Source organism: Hippoglossus stenolepis, chromosome 19 (genome assembly GCF_022539355.2).
Source record: "Hippoglossus stenolepis isolate QCI-W04-F060 chromosome 19, HSTE1.2, whole genome shotgun sequence".
NCBI lineage: Eukaryota > Metazoa > Chordata > Actinopteri > Pleuronectiformes > Pleuronectidae > Hippoglossus > Hippoglossus stenolepis.
The window spans coordinates 16,862,860-16,880,066 of NC_061501.1; the positions used below are offsets into that span (position 1 = coordinate 16,862,860).

Here is a 17,207-nt window from a genome sequence, read left to right on the forward strand (position 1 = left end):
TTTTTATTTGTGCAGAGGACAAATTGCAGTTTGTTGTTTATTTCAACCGTGTCAGAAATGCCTCGAGGTTAAATCTAGAATCGTAAATGTTCGTCAGGCACAAGGCTGCTAATCTAACAGTGGAAACAAGGGCCTGCGTAGGAGCTTCGCATCTTATGTTAATGAATTTGTCGCGGTCGTGTGATGTGAGCCGTTTGACGAAGTATTTATAGCGGCCTTTGATCCAAGAAAATGTAATTCTCAGTTAGATCTCGATGCAATTAAAAGCGTCTTTGACACGTGTACAGCCTCAACTGTGCAAATGTTAATTTGACCCGCTCATGGCAAATGATTCACTTTGTAGTTTACCATTAATGTTCTATTAGCTGTTGAATAAATGTATAAAGCACAATAACGTGGAAATTTAAAATCCAATTTTAATTCAGTTGGTTCAGGTAGAATGTTTTTAATGTTCACCATCTTCAACAAAGGCTAAGGATGGATTTAGTTTTGCAGAAAGTATATTTAAAGTATTAGTTAGTATTAACATTTTCACTTGATGCTGCTATATAGAAATAATTAATTCTGTTGGCAAACATACAGTGAATATCTGCAGCAATTTCAAACCATGATTGTTGATGTATTTCTGTCTCCAGCTGATCCCAGAGCCACATCGCTAATGAAGCGGAAATTCTTCTGATGCTGGTTTTTCAGAAAGTGTAAAGTTTAGACGCATGAAGTTCAACAAACAGCTTCAGAGCCACTTCTGCCCACTCCTCTTCAATCCCACGAGTTCACGATGCTGAGTCCCAGCGGTGACTCATCTTCAAAACACAGTGCGTCCTCTTCCCCAGTGAGGAGTTGTGTAACCTCACTGATGCTAATGCCCCCTGTTGTTCATCAGTATTCAGTTCCTCTCCTCTGACTTTATGTCTGTGTGTTTGTGTGTTTGTGTGTTTGTGTGTTTAGCATCCCCGGAAGTTTCAGCAAAAGTAAACGGCCTCAGTCTCCGATTGAAACTAGATTTGTTTTCAGGGTTTGAAACTGGCAGGTTTGATTTTCTCGGGGTTTCTTGTGCATTTATTCCCAGATGGAGGAAACAAATTGAATTTTGGTATTTGGCTGAATCTGATTTTGCTCCATATGGTCACATACATGGTTTTACATGTTCAGCAGCTTTTAGATGAGATTCACAGAAATACAGCCACCTCTCATGCTCTTATGTCGACAGGATCCGAATGCATGTCGTGCTTTTGTGTAAAAAAAATGGGACAATGTGTGAAACAGCCAGATTAATTGGGAAACCCAGTACTGTGTAATTAACAGCTGTTAGTATAATAGAGGTCAGAGAGAATACACAGAAAAGCACAATGTCTAATCTGAGAGGAATTGAAATAAGGACAAGAGCTTTCAGAGCGTGTGTGTGTGTGTGTGTGTGTGTGTGTGTGTGTGTGTGTGTGTGTGTGTGTGTGTGTGTGTGTGTGTGTGTGTGTGTGTGTGTGTGTGTGTGTGTGTGTGTGTGTGTGTGTGTGTGTGTGTGGCGTGAGATCAGACTCTGACTTTCACACTTTCATCTGTTTGTCATTAACCTGAACGTAGGACCCCAGAGGACGGTGACTCAGCTGAATCACATCAGGAAACAGACATCGTGAACCTAACGACTTCGGGCGACACTGAAACACGACTTGACAAGATCCAAATCTTTTTCTGGTTATCAGCAACTATCCAGAAACCCACTGTGATACGTTTCTATTCCGAGGTTCTACGCCTGACTTGATCCAAGCCCTTTCAAATTATTATTTTATTTCATGTCTGGTTGGTCCTGCGTCACTGCACGAAGAACCAATAGGATTTGAGGGGGTCGGGGTTCCTTCATGCTGTCAACTTGCGTATTCTTCTGCGTCACATACCATCGTCTTCTGTGTCCAAGTGAACGTAGCTGTCCCCAGGAGGAGAAACAGAACAGACAGACTCCTGTGCAGTTCTGTATTTCTTGTATTTCATTTCTGTACCTTTTCTCTCTGTTCTTTTATAACATGACCCCTGATGTTTGCACTACGACAAAACATGGTACATACATTAAAAACAACCTTTTAGGGCCGACAGCAAACATCCATTTATCATCCTGTGCTCTTTCATCTCTCACGCGGCCCCCTGTCAGTCTGAGGACACCTGGGGGAGAAAATACAGTCAGCGCCTCTCAGTGACCCTGAAAATAGAGGTCGTCCCAGTTTTACATACGTCCTTTCACGGCCTTTACAAAACCACAGAGGTGCTGAACACAGATACATCAGCCATCTTGAGACGAATCATAACTATGGCAGCCCCGCGCCTCCTCCTCCTCCCCCAGCAGCATCCAACAGACCTCCTGAACGTGCTCGGCTCAGCGTGCCATTTGGTTTACGGGGTCCTGTTTTGCTGGATTGCCCCCAGAAAACATTCTGCACCCCCACCCCCTTGCCTTGCATGCTTTTAAGCTCGCAAGACTATTATCCAGCAGCCCCCAGTAAGTTGTTATCAGTGGCAGCCAGATGGAGAACACACCAGCAAGACTTGTTGATCTGGCAGCGCCGGCAGAGCAGCTGTCATTGTGAAGAGGTTCTTTGGTTTCAGATAAACATCTCTGCGTTTTTCCCCTATTTTATATTTGCCAAGAGAAATCTCATGAATCGCCGTTATGCGATTCCCTGTTTGATTGTCACCGTTTTGTCCGAGAAGGGATTTTTTTAAGCACGTGTCTGCATCTTTGGTTTATTGAGTATTTTTAAAGGTTATAATAAAACGCGTGCTGCGTTGTAGTAGAAGCTTGTGACTGTCGGACTGAATCTAATCAGCAAACTGTGCATTCAGGGGTGTTTTTTGTGATTTTCTCTGGCCACAAACAGAAGAATGTGACTGTGAGCGTTCTGGATACAACACTGTCCTCTAGTGCCGCAGCAGCTCCGTGCTACACTGAGGCCGCTCTGCTGCTATCCAGTCGTCTAATGCAGTAAAAAAAAAATCATGTTTTCACTCCCAATAAAAGGCTGAAGACGAATCTCTGATTGCACCTTGTCGACTGCTCCACCAGCCTTTTTAATGTCACTGCAGAAAAAAGGATTGAGAAAAATGCAGCAGTCTCCGGCCCCCACCTCAATTCCACCACAGGGGGAAATACCCATAATGCACTTCTTGATGCTTTTGTATTTTATTGGCATCGCATTGGTGCGGTGACCCACTTTTTCCCAACAGTGCGCAGGTTATTTTGAGATTCCATTAGCCGGAAGACCAAGGGCAACAAAAGGGTGACGAGTCTCATATGCACGCCCCCACACCGACTGTCAGATAACATTTGGTGAATTTAGAATCTGCCCGAGCACCTGTTAGTCCTGCGTGTGCACATCCTGCCTGGTGGGAAAAACACAACCTGCATGTAAACGTGTGCCGCAGAAACATGAGTAACTCTGATGATCACTGGTATGCAGCCAAGTCGAGTCCTCTTCTCGTGAGGATGTATCATCGAGTTTAAAGCTCGATCCTGTCTCTTCCCCCTGCAGACAAACTGAAGAGGTAAACTGGTTTAAACAGCAGGGAGGACTTGGACGACTCATTAATTTGGCAGAGTACAGTGATCAACTTTAAAAACCAGACTGTAACTCATCCGCACTCAAAAGCATAAAGTACAATTTAATAATCTTGCTGAATATTCTCGGTTATTTGAGAATGCAAAGAGACTGACACAGATGGGAAATACAGTGGGTAGGTTCCCACTTAATATGGCAGCAGTTTAATGAGACAGAAAAACAACATGATGACCTGTTGTAAGACAAACGTGATTTTAAACACGTCTCAGCCAAACACAAGATGAGCACTGAAACTCAACATGTGAGAATAATAACCTCAGTAGTTGTGAAAAACGGTCACCCACTGTTTCTCAAGAATTACAGTGTGTTCCCCACGGAGCTTTTCAATCAGCTGCTCAAGTCTGAGCTCTTTCGCTCCGTTACAAGTCTTTTAATCTTACATAAATATGTCTGAGGCTTTTATCATGCAGCAGTAAAACAAAACATTACCTCATTTCGTCTGAACCCACCAGTTCAAACTCATTTTACTTGAACCATTAGGAGGTGATTGGTGGTTATTACAACTCGTCACTGTGAGAACGACCAGATGCTCTTTTTTTTGTCAAGGTCAGAATCGGAGGAGGAGCAGGAGGAGGAGGAGGGGTTGGAATTTTTGTAGCCATCAGGCACTTGGAGGCTCTGCAGTGACGCGGCACCTGCAATCAGAAAAGACACAAAATGGAGTCCCAGCTGGCCCCACATCAGTGGGAGTCAAAAGGCCGGGGGAGGAGAAGAGGACGCTTCAGGCTCGATTAGGCCCACGTCCTGTCTCCATCTTCAGCTCTGAGATTCATCACCCTGAGTCATTAGCACCAAATTCACAGCTGCCACTCAAACGCAGGTTGGGGCTCTGTTTTGCTGCTTTATTTCGGGACATGCTGACCGAAAAGGGGTGGTGTGCAAAAACCAAATAGTCCATAAGGTCCTTTTTCATGTCAGGATTTGCAGAATTGCATCGTGTCCTGGTGACGAGAGCAGTACTGACATTTGTATAACTCAGGAGTTGGTCCCTCACTGTAAACCAGCTGCGAGGTGGTTGACGGTTGCCTCTGGTGGCGTTAAATGTTCCTACACCGTCCACAACCTTCAACCACCTGCCTCTGTCCTGGGGACTTTTGGGGATGAATGAAGGGATGAGAAGTGAGACAGAGAAGTGATGAGAAATGAGTGAATGAGTTCATAGCAGGAGAGGGTGGAGGGGGGGGGATTGGGATGTGTGAGTGAAAGATAAGCAGATATCTGGCACAGGACTGAACAGCACTGACAGTGACAGAGTCCCGTGCAACGACAAACAGCCCGGGTGCAGCCCCTGTAATGGCTCTGCACGAGTCGTTTGTCACTCGGCCTGAAAAGCAAACACCACAGGAAATCAGCGGCGACACTTTGCACTGACACTCGCCATCGCCGGAGGATATTTTACCAAGCTCTGCCATCCGTCTGCACATCTGCTGCTGTCCACTCCTCTGGTCCAGAGACTGAACATATATCACCCTCCAGCTGCATCACATTTAATGTCACAGATTTTTTGTGTAAGATTTGGGTTTTTTAGCATCATAGGACCTGGGATGAGGTGTTTACATCTTCTAGTGTAGAGGATACATAACCGATACCTCCATTAAAGGCCATATATACATGTATTTGCATTTGTTGGCAGGTTTGGAAACATTAAGTAAACACATGAATGCAGTTTTAAATTACAGTGCATGAATATAACTTCATATAAACATAAAGTAACACAGCCAGTGCAGGAAATGTAAAATTGTCCATCCACCATTTTGGATCAAAGGAGATTTGTAATGACTTGTCTTATGTGTGAGCACTGCCATCTTGTGGGTGTTTCTAACACTACACACAAGCTCTTACATAGTTTTTAAAAAATCCAATATTGAAATCAACTGTACATAAATGTGCATGACAGTAAAAAAAACATACGTCCACATCTTGTCAGGTTAGAATGCTACTTGTGTATATATATTTATATGTATATTTAAAACTTCTGGTCCCCAGGAAAAAAGCAAAACTACATAAGCACATTGAAATCCAGCAGTTCAGGTTGAGAGAACAACTAATTCAAGATTTGGAAGAAGGCTTCTAATGTTCAATCAACCTATTAAAATACTGTCTGCAGCGCCCCCCAGCTGCTGCATGTGAGAATGCGACACCCTCGGCCGTTTCCCTGAGATGGGCAGAAGCTCGCCGTTGGCTTTCATCTGGTCTATCCTCCTGGACAGGTCCGTGTCACTGTCAATGACCAAGGTGCACCTTTGGGCGTAGCTGACCAGAGTCTCCTCTCCCTGGCGGAACATGCCCACCAGGGGGACCATGTCTTTGCCGGCCAGGTGGAGCTCGGCGATTGACGCCGTGTTTGCGATGGTGTTGCGGTCGATGCCGAGGTGGCGGAAGGCTTCGCTCATGTTCTTCTTCTTGATGAAGGAGGACAGGACCTGTTTGTAGCGATGGATGACGTACTGGACACCTGTAGCTGGTGGAAACAAGGGACAGGGTCACTATGGCTGTTACGGATATATAAGTCAATTATAGGCCAATTATATAAGTAGCCAAGTATAAACAATTAATATACTGTACGTTATTTCCGATGTAAAATAGATGTTTTTACTTCAGCTCTAAACTTTAGATATATTGGAGATTACCTCTCTTCCTGCTGTAGTCCTTCCCTTTCCTCGACCTTTTCTTGTCCTTGTGATGTTTCCTCCGTCTGTGTTCGCTCGACGCCGCTGAAACTTCCGACAAGTCGGACGCCTCGGAGCCGCTGTCGCTGCCGTCAGAGGAGCTGGACGAAGCCCTTTCTCTCTTCCGAGACTTGCTCTCCGAGTGCTGCACTTTGCTGGGTTTGGGCGCTGTGTGAAAAAAACCCAAACAAGAGAAGTGATGGATGAGAATAAATCAAAACAGACCAATGAGTCTACGCTGCTTCAGACACTGACCCTCTGTGACTGGACTGGGGCAAGCGAACGTGGGCATGGAGCGGTTGCTGGTGAGGTTTTCGATTTGGCTCCTCAGGAAGCGGCGGTCCTGCACCAGGTCCTCCACCTGCCTCTCCAGGGCGGCGATGCGCTCCTGTTTGCTCTCCAGCATGCACTGCAGCTTGGTGATGGTCAGCAGCACCCGGGGGGGCAGGCTCTCTGCATGTGAGGCAGCTGGAGAGACACACACACACAGGATGTGTAGTTTTTAGTATAGACTATAAATCCTATAAATAGTCAGGAACGTGGTCTGATTGGTTTTATTTCCCCTCAGCTGCTGGTTACCTGACATGGCGCTGCTGGGTGTGTTGTCCTGCACAGAATCGGCCGAGGCTCCCGACTGGAAGTTCTCCCACTTGATGATGCGGAGGTCATCCTGCTCCTGCTTCAGCCAGGCCGGAGAGCCGAGCCGGTCCTTGGTCCGCACGGAGCTGGAGTCGATCTCTAGGCAGGGGGAGTAACCCGACGGCTCCTGCTGCCACACGGACGACATCTCCTCCAACCTGGGGAAGAAAACACGTGTTGTGATGAGAGGTTTTCCATATTTTAGATAGTTTACTGTAAGTATTTCATTTTTAAAAATCAGGACTGATACTCCCAAGACCTATACATGTATTTTGAATCCTCCCAATGAAGTATTCTGATTAACTATATCACAACAAACGCCTCAGATCATTTCTTCCTGTTTTAAAAAGAAGCATCAACTTCACGCTGCTCCATCGTTTGCCGTCAACATCTGGCAGCACTTGAACTCTGACTAAAGCTGTTACCATGACAACGAGGTTTGGATATTGTAATTATGAGCTCAGTATCCAGCAATTAAGACATTTACGAAATATAGCTCTTGTAATTATAAATATGCGACGCCAAAATTGCCTCTATGTTTCTATACTTAACAAATCAATGGTGTTCATCAGTTTCATGGCTACACTGTAAGAAGTAAGCTCAGGTCATAAAATATAATGTATATAATATAAACAGCAGTAGTTATGTGGAATTTACAGTAAAAGATTCTAATATGTTTGTATGATTCTAAATTAAATACAGGCTCTAATTAAAGCTTTAAATCGGCTAAATCCACGTTTTCATTTCTGCATGAAGAGAAAAACATGAATTGATGCATATGATACTTGATGAGTTATTAGAAAAGCACATGAATCAAGTCACGTGTGTTGAAATTCATAATAATAGAGTGAATTCACTGTAATCTTCAATAACTGGTTAACATGACATCATCAGGTTTGTGGCTCTTCACTTAATGATTGATTGATTGATAATTGACAAACAGCTGAGATTTTATTACCACAGAGTCTGATGCTTGTACCTTTGTACTAAATAACTTAATGATGGACACAAAAATAATATCGAGCTGATGACTTATTAATCCAGAGCCATGTGAGTTCATGAAATATGACACATTAATAAATTCATTACAACGTGATAAATCCTGCATTAGTTAAACATTCACTAAGAATGAGCAGAGGGCTGCGTTTAAATCCTGGATTTAGATTAGATCCAGGACTCAAACTTTACATTGTATAATAATATATATGACAAGTTACATTTCAAACACACATGAATGGGCATCAGCAACAAATACAAAAAGGTCCGGACCAGTTTTTGGAAAAGATAAAAAGTTATTTCACACAAACAGAAAAGTGTCTCTCCAGATTTAAACTGTAAATACCACTAAGAGGCTCCATGTTGTTCCACTGAGGATTATTCTTATTTGCTGTTTCTCCATCTAATGACAGTGTCTGATTCAGAACTTCAGTGGAATCAAATATCAAGAGGTCGCAGCGAGTGGAGACATGAAACCTGTAATTTCCACAACTTGTAAGTTCTGCACCTGGCTTCACTGAGTCCAGCTCTCAGGGTCTGAGACACAGAGACGTGTTATTAAAGCTGCAGAAGAAGCAGTTTTGTAAATAATGAAAAAGTAATGCTGGAGCCAAGGAGCATAAAGGCAATGTTCAAGGCCACTGTGAGTTTAATGCTTAACGGTTAATGAACGTCAACTCTCAGTTACTGATTTATAAGCCGCAAGATCAAGAGGAGCCAGGTGAGAACAACAGTTTCATCAAGAAGAGAATTCACAAGATATAAGAGGTGGATTAATATCTGCAGGTTGACAGAAGGAATTTCCACCAGGTGCTTGATAAAAGTGGGTTCAATAGTAGTATAGTAGTAGTATAGAAGTTTTAGAAGTAGTATTGTAGTTTTCTTAGTAGTAGTACAGAAGTATAGCAGTTGATCCTGTTGCTATTGTTGCAGGAAGTGTCCATCACGCTTCTCTGGACGTTTCCATGGAGACGATGCTGCATGGGACTGGTGACATGTGCATGTTGCTGCAGCATCCAAACACAATGAAGGAGTGAGTGCTGCAGTGATCAGTCTGCACCTGACAACGGGTTCACATGGGATCTACTCCCATGGGAATAAGATGCTGCAATGTGAGAATCAACTTTACATCTTCCTGTTGAAATATCTGTGGATTCAAACCCTCACACAGCAGGTTGGTCTGCAGGTTGATCACCTGTCACTCTGGATTTGTCAGTGTTTTCTTAGTGGGGAATTTAAAATATGACATAAGTTATAAACCTTACATGATGCATGTAGAGGAGTCCTGCTCATGGGCTGCAAAGAGAGCCAAGCACTTCTCCTTGCAGTGATTTTAATTATCTCCCACCAAGATGGATGCTAATGACTGTAATTACCAGAGAAAAGGAGCAACAAAGGCAGAGGACCAGAGAGGAGCACGTACCTTCAGCAGAGTCCAGGGGATCAGACTAACACCTGGAACGCTCCTGCGCCTCTGGATGATGGAGCCCGACTCTAAATTCACCGTTTATCAACAAAATAAACAGACGAGTGGAGGAAAAACGAGAGGGAGGGAGGGAGGAGGGAGGAGGGAGGGAGGGAGAGAGAGAGAGAGGAGGGAGGGAGGGAGAGGGAGGGAGGAGGGAGGGGGGAGGGAGGGAGAGAGAGAGGGGGGAGGAGGGAGGGAGAGAGAGGGAGGAGGGAGGGAGGGAGGGAGAGAGGGAGGGAGGGAGGGAGGGAGGAGGAGGGAGGGGAAGATTACGGTGCATTCAGGTGCTGCATGGAAGCTCGTAATTCTCACTACTGTGCCACAGGACAAGTCTCACAAGATACTTACTTGTTGTTGTTTATTGTTGATACTGATTCATCAAAGTATAATAACTTAAAATAAAGACTGGTACCGTTAATTGAGTTACAAGTTTTGACATTATACATGTATTTACTTTTCTATTTTATTTTACGAGGCATTTATTATTATTAAGAATATTATTGATGATGATGATAATCCCTCTACATATAAAGACACTGTTTTCTTTTTAATTTCTAAAAAGTCCACATGTAACACAGATAATATTTCAGATTTCATTGAAAAAATAACTTTTACAATTCAAGGAATGGCAAATCCTTACAAACTCATTCTATCCTTTATGCCAACTTCATATTGCACATTTAGAAAAACAGGCACGTATGTATTTTACGTTTCTACTTTTCTTGTCTACAGAATTGTATTTTATTCTTTTAAATTTTCATTTGTACTACATTTTCAAACCCACAGTTCACTGGGCTAAACTCTAGTGGAGATTCATTATACTTAATGTGTCAGGCAGACATTTTGGAAAGTGTGGATAAAGTATATCATATTTCCTACAGAGCTAAAGGCATCAGAGGACAGATTGGAAGGGGTGTTGTATAATATTGTTATATTAGCATCATCTTTATTCTCACCTGCTGTGGATGTTTGGATTCTACTGCCCTTCCACACTTCTCACAGGAAGTAGCCTCATACCTGCTCACCAGAGTTGCACATAGAGCAAGAACAGACGTTCAGTGAGTGGGAATGAAAGAGGATATTATTCCCAGTCACTGAACCATCGCACTCATTTAAAATCACCTGAGATCCTTGAATCCTGCATAAAAATAAACCGACAATCAAACAAAACAACAAACAAATAAATCGACAGGGACACGATGAAGTTACAGGCCTTTTTATTTGCAGTTAAACTAAAAGTCTTTGGCTACAGAGAGTGAAACAATAATCCCACGACCACACTGACGTCTTTAACTTGTGTATCTACTTTTGCAAACTGTTTACAATAGTGGTCATTTCAACAAATCTCAGCTGCCTTTATATAGACACAAAAGAAACAGACGTTGAATCAGGTTTCTCCTCTTGTATACAACCTCTGGCCTACTTGAAACAGTCCGCTAAATAAAGTTATATATTAAAACGTCTACTGTGTTAGTCGTAAATTAAAAAAAAAAAAATCATATAGCAAGATGAGGTGTATTTGGATTTGTCAAGTTTTTAATAGTTGTACTGGATAAAAATGCAACATATCGTAAATCAATATATAGTTTCTCTCAATAAGCAACTAATAAAATATATCATCTGTTTTCTCTCCGCTCATCCATTCACATAACATCGCTTATCCTTCATGATCCCAGCTGATATTCCTCCAAACACACGTTCACAGTTCTTCATTTCAAAGCTTCAAGCCTCGCAATCGTTTTAACAGTCACTAAGTTAGAGGGTGAAAGGAAACGGCCCCGGGGGGAAATAATTAAGCATTAACAAAGAATTATTTAGTAAAAGACGGTATAATACTTATACAATGGTAATTATATAACACTATAGTATGAATTTTAAGTAATGGGAGAGTATCAGGGCCAGGACATAGACTGTACCTAAAGATGGACGACATGACTGGCCCCCTGGTGGTTGGCTGCAGTATAGGTCATAAACCTCCCCCATGTTAGAAGAAGGGAAATGGACCAAGTGCATGTTAAATATGTTTTTTCTCAAAGATATGTTCTGTTATTTTGGTTTTAATTAGTAATTTGATTTGATAAAAACAAGTGAAACATCATGATTGACTTAATTCTTGAGATTTAGACTTATTTGTCGACATTTCTACTTTATCCTCGAAATGCAAAATTTGAAAAAGTACATTTCTTCTGTTTCTCCTCCTCAACTTAATTCTCCACATTTTAACTTTATTCCCGGATTACAAAATGAAAAACTGTCTTCTTCTCATTTCTCTAATACTCCTGTGTGGTTGGTATATTTGCAGCAGCAGGTCTCACTCTGGCTTTAGCTTTAGATTAGATTCATTCTATCAAGTCTTGAATCACCTGATCACATCCGTACAATTGCATCAGCGTGACTGCAGTTCACTCCGGTAATAAAACTTGGTGCTTGTTTACGGCGACTGAAAATAACTCGTCACTGTGTAAAATGCTGGAAAAGGTGTTAAGAAGTTAAAGGTTAAAAACAGACTATAGGAAACTGGCAGCGATTGACGGACACGGTTATAGAAAAGGAAATACACTTCGATATCTGTGAAAGTAAAAACACAGAGTCACCCACATGCACTCAGTTTGGACGAGACATGAGCCGGGTTACTTCCTCCTTCACCTCCACCCTCCTGCTCCCCACGCCACGTCACATGGAGGCCGAGTAGTGTTTGTTAGTGTGTTCGACAGAGAACAGCAGCGACAAACGTCTTCTGCCGTCTCCGTCTTTCACCTCCGACGCTCTGCCTGCGTCTCTCAGTGGCAGATGGCCAGGAGGAGGCGCTTGAAGTCGCCGCCGCACTCGTCCCTCAGGGCGTCCTTCAGGGACACGTCGTACTTCTCCAGGTACAAGTCTTTGATAGTCTCCAGGTCAAACTGTGGACGGAGGGAAAAACCATTAGAGGACGAGGGGCAGAAAACAAAAAATGTGAGAGCTATGAGATTTTGGCTAAACCAGTGGTATTGACCTTCAGCCATACTTGTGAAATAAAATGTCCCGTTACCTCAGAGCGACACACGATGATGCGTATGAGCGTGTCCTCATCAGTTCCTGCTCCTTTCATCGCCTTGTTCAGACGCCGGGCGAAGTAGAGCTGAGGATTCTTAGCGACTCTCACTGTGAGGGCGGAGGAAAAGGTTTCATTAAAAACTCCTCAGCTCCTCTTCAGTAAAAATAAAAGAGCTGCATACAGACGATGCATTCAATGGCCCCATTTTTATGTAAGTTTAAGTGAGTTTTGAGTATTTTCAACATGCCACACTTTGTGTTTCGCACTCACCGAGAGCAACGTAGCATTTCATCAGTGTCCCAGAAGTCTCGTTCTGGATGGCGTCCAGGATTTCAGTTCCCGAGAGCTGTGGAGACAACAGGTGAAGTTGAAGCGGTGACGTTTCATTTTCCAGCTGCACAAGTTCCTTCAGTTTCACATCGGATTAGTAATTTATCAAAATGTGTCAAGACAAGGTCATTAAAAAAAATGTTCAGGACATTGAGAGCCGCAGGGAAAGTACAGTTCAAATGATCCCTGTTTAATTCACACATGTCACATAACAACTGATACTGGGTTTCACTGCAGACGCAGCGACACACAAACCGACCTGCTCATATATCTTGAACGTGACCTGGAGCTGCAGGTAGTTCCTGGAGGCCAGAATGTGGCTGAAGGTCGACTCATCTGTCCCAAAGCCGCCCTCCCCGGCCTGAAACAGATTATAACTCTTTCATTTTACACCACTCACCGATCGGCACATTGGTGACGACGCGTTGCAGAGGAAGACGTTACCTCAAACAGGGCAGTAGCATCTTGTTCGGCGAGTTCTTCGTCCACCTCGTAGCTCTCGTCTCTGTCGCCCTGGATTTAGAAGCAGAGGTTTTTTTGCTGCGTAGTGAAAACTTAGTGTATGACTCATGCAACTGAATCTGCTCTGTGTGTGTGTGTGTCGGGGGGCGGGGGGGTTCACAGGGCATAACTGGGCACAGGGAGAGTGAGCTCCATTTCAGTGCCGGGACAGATGGGAGGAGTTCAGTTACACGGGTGCAGCCGCTCACCTGCATCAGAGCAGTGAGGAGGTTTCTCACGTCTCCGCTCGTGTCGCCCTCGATATCTGCTTCCAGATCCCGTTCATGCACTGAGAATAAAAAAAACAAGAGAAACAAACATAAAGACAAAAATAAATCATTAAATCATTCTGTTGACTTGTGAGTATTTAAAGATGAGGGCTAGACACTTAGATACTCATTCAGTGCATCTAATGTGTAACTCTCTTCAACCTGTCCTGTTTGCTTAAGTTAATAATTGTCCCACTTTCCAAGTCGGACCTGTTTTCTTTCTGAAATCACACGTCCTGTGACTCCACTGCCTTTTAGTTTAATGAGACCAGGATCTACATTGAAGGATTCATGATATCTGGTGGCGCAGCTGCCTTTGTAACAGCAGACTGGGGTTCGAATCCGACTTTGACCCCTGATGCTACACGAGCCTTTCAAAATTCAGCTAAAGAAATATAACTGAGCAAGTAGGCGACTGGAACCAGATGCACATGGACAAAGACTGCAAAGCTACAAACAGCAGGCACAAGGAGAGAGGTTATTAAAATCTGCACAATGAGCTGCTAATAACAGAGTGCACCCATCCGGACGATAACCTGCGTCTGCACATCATGGAAGCTAGTGTAAATAATAACTACTGCTATAACTACTGTTGTGGGTTGTGGCGTCATTTCTGTACTTTGCACTGTGACTCGCGGCCCCGTTCTCAAACCGACGTGATTCAGGCCCCAGCGGGACGCAGCCTAGTTATCAAACAAACCCTCACAGCCGACCTCATCCGAGCTATGATTACCAGAGTCACTTCAGCTTCTTGTGCAGAATGACTCAGTGCAACGTGGCAGAGAGAAACTGGTGTGTTGGGGATTTATTCAAGGATTGTGCTGATGCTGTTGGAAGATTTAAGGAGGGGAGGAGAAATCAAGACTGTAGGAAATCTTACTTTAATGCAGCGATAAGCACCGATCTCACAGGGAAACAGGAAGTTACAGCAGGATGGGCCTTGAGTAAACACAGTGTGACTGTTCCTCAAGGACAAGAATAGTGTCTGAATGTCTCCCACGTCGGCCCCTGATGTGTCAACCTCCACAGTTTCCAAAGTTCATGACACAGGGATGGAAAATATGACATTTATCCACATGTTCATGAATGCAACACCTCATCCAACTAGTGGGATTTCGTCTTACCCTGAAAGTAGCACTCCTTGAACATGGCGATGTCCTGGTGCAAACACAACAAGTATCAAGTTAGATATTTGACATTTAAAATAACTAATTCACTTGTTTGTCACTGATTCAATCTTATTTAGTTAATTTGCAACTTGCAGCGTTCGTGGCCGTGCAGAGGATTTCCACCAGGACGTCTTCGTCGGTTCCCGCCCCCTTCATCGCCTTCCTCAGCTCCTTCACGGCGTAGATGACGGGCGGGTCCAGCATGGCGAGGATGGCCTTCTCGAAGCTTCCAGTCAACTCGCTCTTCAACACGTCCACCAGCTCCTGACGCAGAGACACAGGACGTTATGTTTTCACTCATGTTCATTTGTCTGTTAGTTGGTATCACAAGAGGGTTTCTCAACATTTTTGTTGATTTCTCAGAGAATAATTATTGGATCTTGATTATAAAAATCACACTTACATCGTCATACTTGTCAACATAAGCCTGTTTGATTTCCTGCCGCTGAAAAGCGCAGCGGTTTGCCAGGATGTCAATAATGGCCTGTTCATCAGTTCCTGAAAAAAGACAAAACACAAACAGATGCAGTAGAAGAATAAACTGTTTAATTTAAAAGGTAGAACTCAAACTTATTCCCAACTCACCGAACCCTTTGCAGGCTTTGCGGATGGCCTTGATGTCCATTAAGACATCAAAGTCCTCGTAAGGCACGATAGTTGGCTGAGGAAACAAAACACGGCTGTTACTACTACGGAATCAATATAATCGGCGTCTAAATAAGGTTCACAGGGATTCGTGTCATGACAGCGATGCAGGAGCAGCTGGCTGGTGGGGGGAGGGGAGGACTGGCACACAATGCTTCAGTTGAGGAATCCGGGGCCAGAGGTCTTTAAACAAACTTGGTGGGGGCTGAACAAATGCCAGCAGTAATCAAAGTCCGGCTCAGGGGCCAACGGGGGTCTGAGAGGAGATTCAGAGGGTCCCCACACTGGAAATGTGTCTCACTTTAATCAGATCGATGTAAAGTATGTGCTTGATGCTTGTTAGGGTCTGAACACCAACAAGATCTCTGTGTTGGTATGAAAAACTACTTTAATGTACAGTTTATGCTATTATGATACAATAATGTAAACTTTGGAGTGGATCCGGATAAACGGGCAGATCCAGGAATCGTCTTTTCACTTCCTTTAACACGGCGAGATTACATGAGCTCCAAGGTTTGTTTGTTTATTTTTTAAATCGCAGGATTAAGCAAAAAACTACTGAACCCATTTCCACCAGATTTTGTTTTGAGATGGGGCCGGAGCCTGACAATTGATTTTTAGAGAAGATTGTGGTGCAGATGTAGATTCAGGGGAAGATGCTGGATTTGGTTTCATTTTCTTTAACCATGTTTTATGAGAAATTAATTGTTAGAAGATTCAAGATTCAAGAGAGAAACATGTGTAAATAGGTTATTTTGCCTTTAGATAATAAGTGCAACTATAAAGGACATGGACATAAAGTGGAGAGGTACCAAAAAAAGAATAAAGATTTAAATCCCCCCCCCCCACCTCTTGCACTCTTACCCTTGCATAACACGCACACACTCATTCATATCAGCTCTCGTGTAACGGAGCAGTGATGAATTCCGCAGGGGAGTGGCTCCTCTCCCCTGCGTAAAAAACCACACACGGTTTTCTGTCACACGGTCGTTTAGTGTTAAAATAATAACATTAAAACACCAAACACAGTGAAAGTGAAACCTTAAGATTTAAATCCAGCCACAATAAAACGGATTAATCTGGATTTTCTCTCTTTGCGCAGTAACCGAGGATCCGAACAGAGCCACTGCAGTTTTTCGGTCCTTTACGCAAAGTGCGCAACTCATGACAGTGCCTGATATTTCTCAGCACGTGAATCCACAGAGTCTCACGTGAATCCTGGAGATCCACTGGATCCAGATCTAAAGTGTGGATCCCTCTCCGATCAGCCGATGGCTCAGATTGAATCATCATCGTTATTTCTCCTCGGTGCGTCTGACGCGTAAAACGTCTTTTAATCCGACGACGTGTTTCCTCACCTGACAGTTTCCCATGTCGTTGATCGGTCTGGATCCAGCGGCTGGAGATCAGTGGAGACTGGAGGACTAGTTAGTTTCGTTGGTTAGTTGCTCAGATCTCTTCTCACCGAACTGCGGCCCGAGCCTGCAGGAACCAGAGCGTGACGTCACCACCGCCGGGGGTTAACCGTTTACATCCAAGAGAGAAATCAGCACAGTCAGTGTGTGTGTGTGTGTGTGTGTGTGTGTGTGTGTGTGTGTGTGTGTTTTAATCTGAGGATGTCATACTTTACTTTGTAATATCGTGTGGATACAAGCTGTGGAAATAAAGTTTTATTATTTACGTTTATATTTATTTAAGTTATCATTGAATTTTGTAAAAAAAAATCATAAAACTGCAACAAAATTCTCCTTTTTGTTTAAACAAACTTTAAATTCAAGCGGTGACTCAGACAACTTGACATTTGTGTCTTGTAGCCTCATTTTCCTGGTACTTTTCTAGCATATGTGTTTTATTCTCATTCGTCTCATGTATAAATTTACTAATT

At 43.4% G+C, this 17,207-nt stretch overlaps 2 protein-coding genes across 4 annotated transcripts; both read right to left on the bottom strand.

Moving 5' to 3' along the window:
- Positions 1-3,704: 3,704 nt before the first annotated feature.
- Positions 3,705-9,437, bottom strand: LOC118098645 (coiled-coil domain-containing protein 106). 2 transcript variants are annotated; one of them, XM_035142677.2, is made up of 5 exons: positions 9,330-9,437; positions 6,851-7,068; positions 6,527-6,739; positions 6,233-6,439; positions 3,705-6,057 (listed from the first exon to the last, which is right to left on the bottom strand). In XM_035142677.2, the coding sequence occupies exons 2-5, from the start codon at positions 7,056-7,058 to the stop codon at positions 5,684-5,686; spliced, it is 1,002 nt and encodes a 333-aa protein (XP_034998568.2). In that variant the 5' UTR covers positions 7,059-7,068; positions 9,330-9,437; the 3' UTR covers positions 3,705-5,683. The 2 variants fall into 2 exon arrangements, with proteins under 2 accessions (XP_034998568.2, XP_034998566.2); XM_035142675.2 differs by having other exon boundaries at positions 3,705-6,063.
- Positions 9,438-10,574: 1,137 nt separating this feature from the next.
- On the bottom strand, positions 10,575-16,846 carry anxa13 (annexin A13). Of its 2 annotated transcripts, none has more exons than XM_035142489.2 (11): positions 16,681-16,846; positions 15,263-15,338; positions 15,081-15,175; positions 14,771-14,938; positions 14,633-14,666; positions 13,449-13,528; positions 13,183-13,251; positions 12,998-13,099; positions 12,679-12,754; positions 12,403-12,515; positions 10,575-12,274 (listed from the first exon to the last, which is right to left on the bottom strand). In XM_035142489.2, exons 1-11 carry the CDS (start codon positions 16,693-16,695, stop codon positions 12,155-12,157), a joined length of 948 nt encoding a protein of 315 aa, XP_034998380.1. In that variant the 5' UTR covers positions 16,696-16,846; the 3' UTR covers positions 10,575-12,154. The 2 variants fall into 2 exon arrangements, with proteins under 2 accessions (XP_034998380.1, XP_034998379.1); XM_035142488.2 differs by having other exon boundaries at positions 14,771-14,941; positions 16,681-16,842.
- Between the last annotated feature and the right edge of the window lie 361 nt (positions 16,847-17,207).

What these genes read in the sequence shown, in the direction of transcription:
- LOC118098645 (XM_035142675.2), bottom strand. Translation starts at nt 7,058, where the DNA reads ATGTCGTCCGTGTGGCAGCAGGAGCCGTCGGGTTACTCCCCCTGCCTA. An exon ending in CCCCAGTCCAGTCACAGAGG is followed by an intron (nt 6,440 to 6,526) that starts GTCAGTGTCTGA and finishes TTTTTCACACAG; the next exon opens with CGCCCAAACCCAGCAAAGTG. An exon ending in GGACTACAGCAGGAAGAGAG is followed by an intron (nt 6,064 to 6,232) that starts GTAATCTCCAAT and finishes TGTTTCCACCAG; the next exon opens with CTACAGGTGTCCAGTACGTC.
- anxa13 (XM_035142488.2), bottom strand. An exon ending in ATGTTGACAAGTATGACGAT is followed by an intron (nt 14,942 to 15,080) that starts GTAAGTGTGATT and finishes TCTCTGCGTCAG; the next exon opens with GAGCTGGTGGACGTGTTGAA. An exon ending in TCATCGTGTGTCGCTCTGAG is followed by an intron (nt 12,275 to 12,402) that starts GTAACGGGACAT and finishes CTCCGTCCACAG; the next exon opens with TTTGACCTGGAGACTATCAA.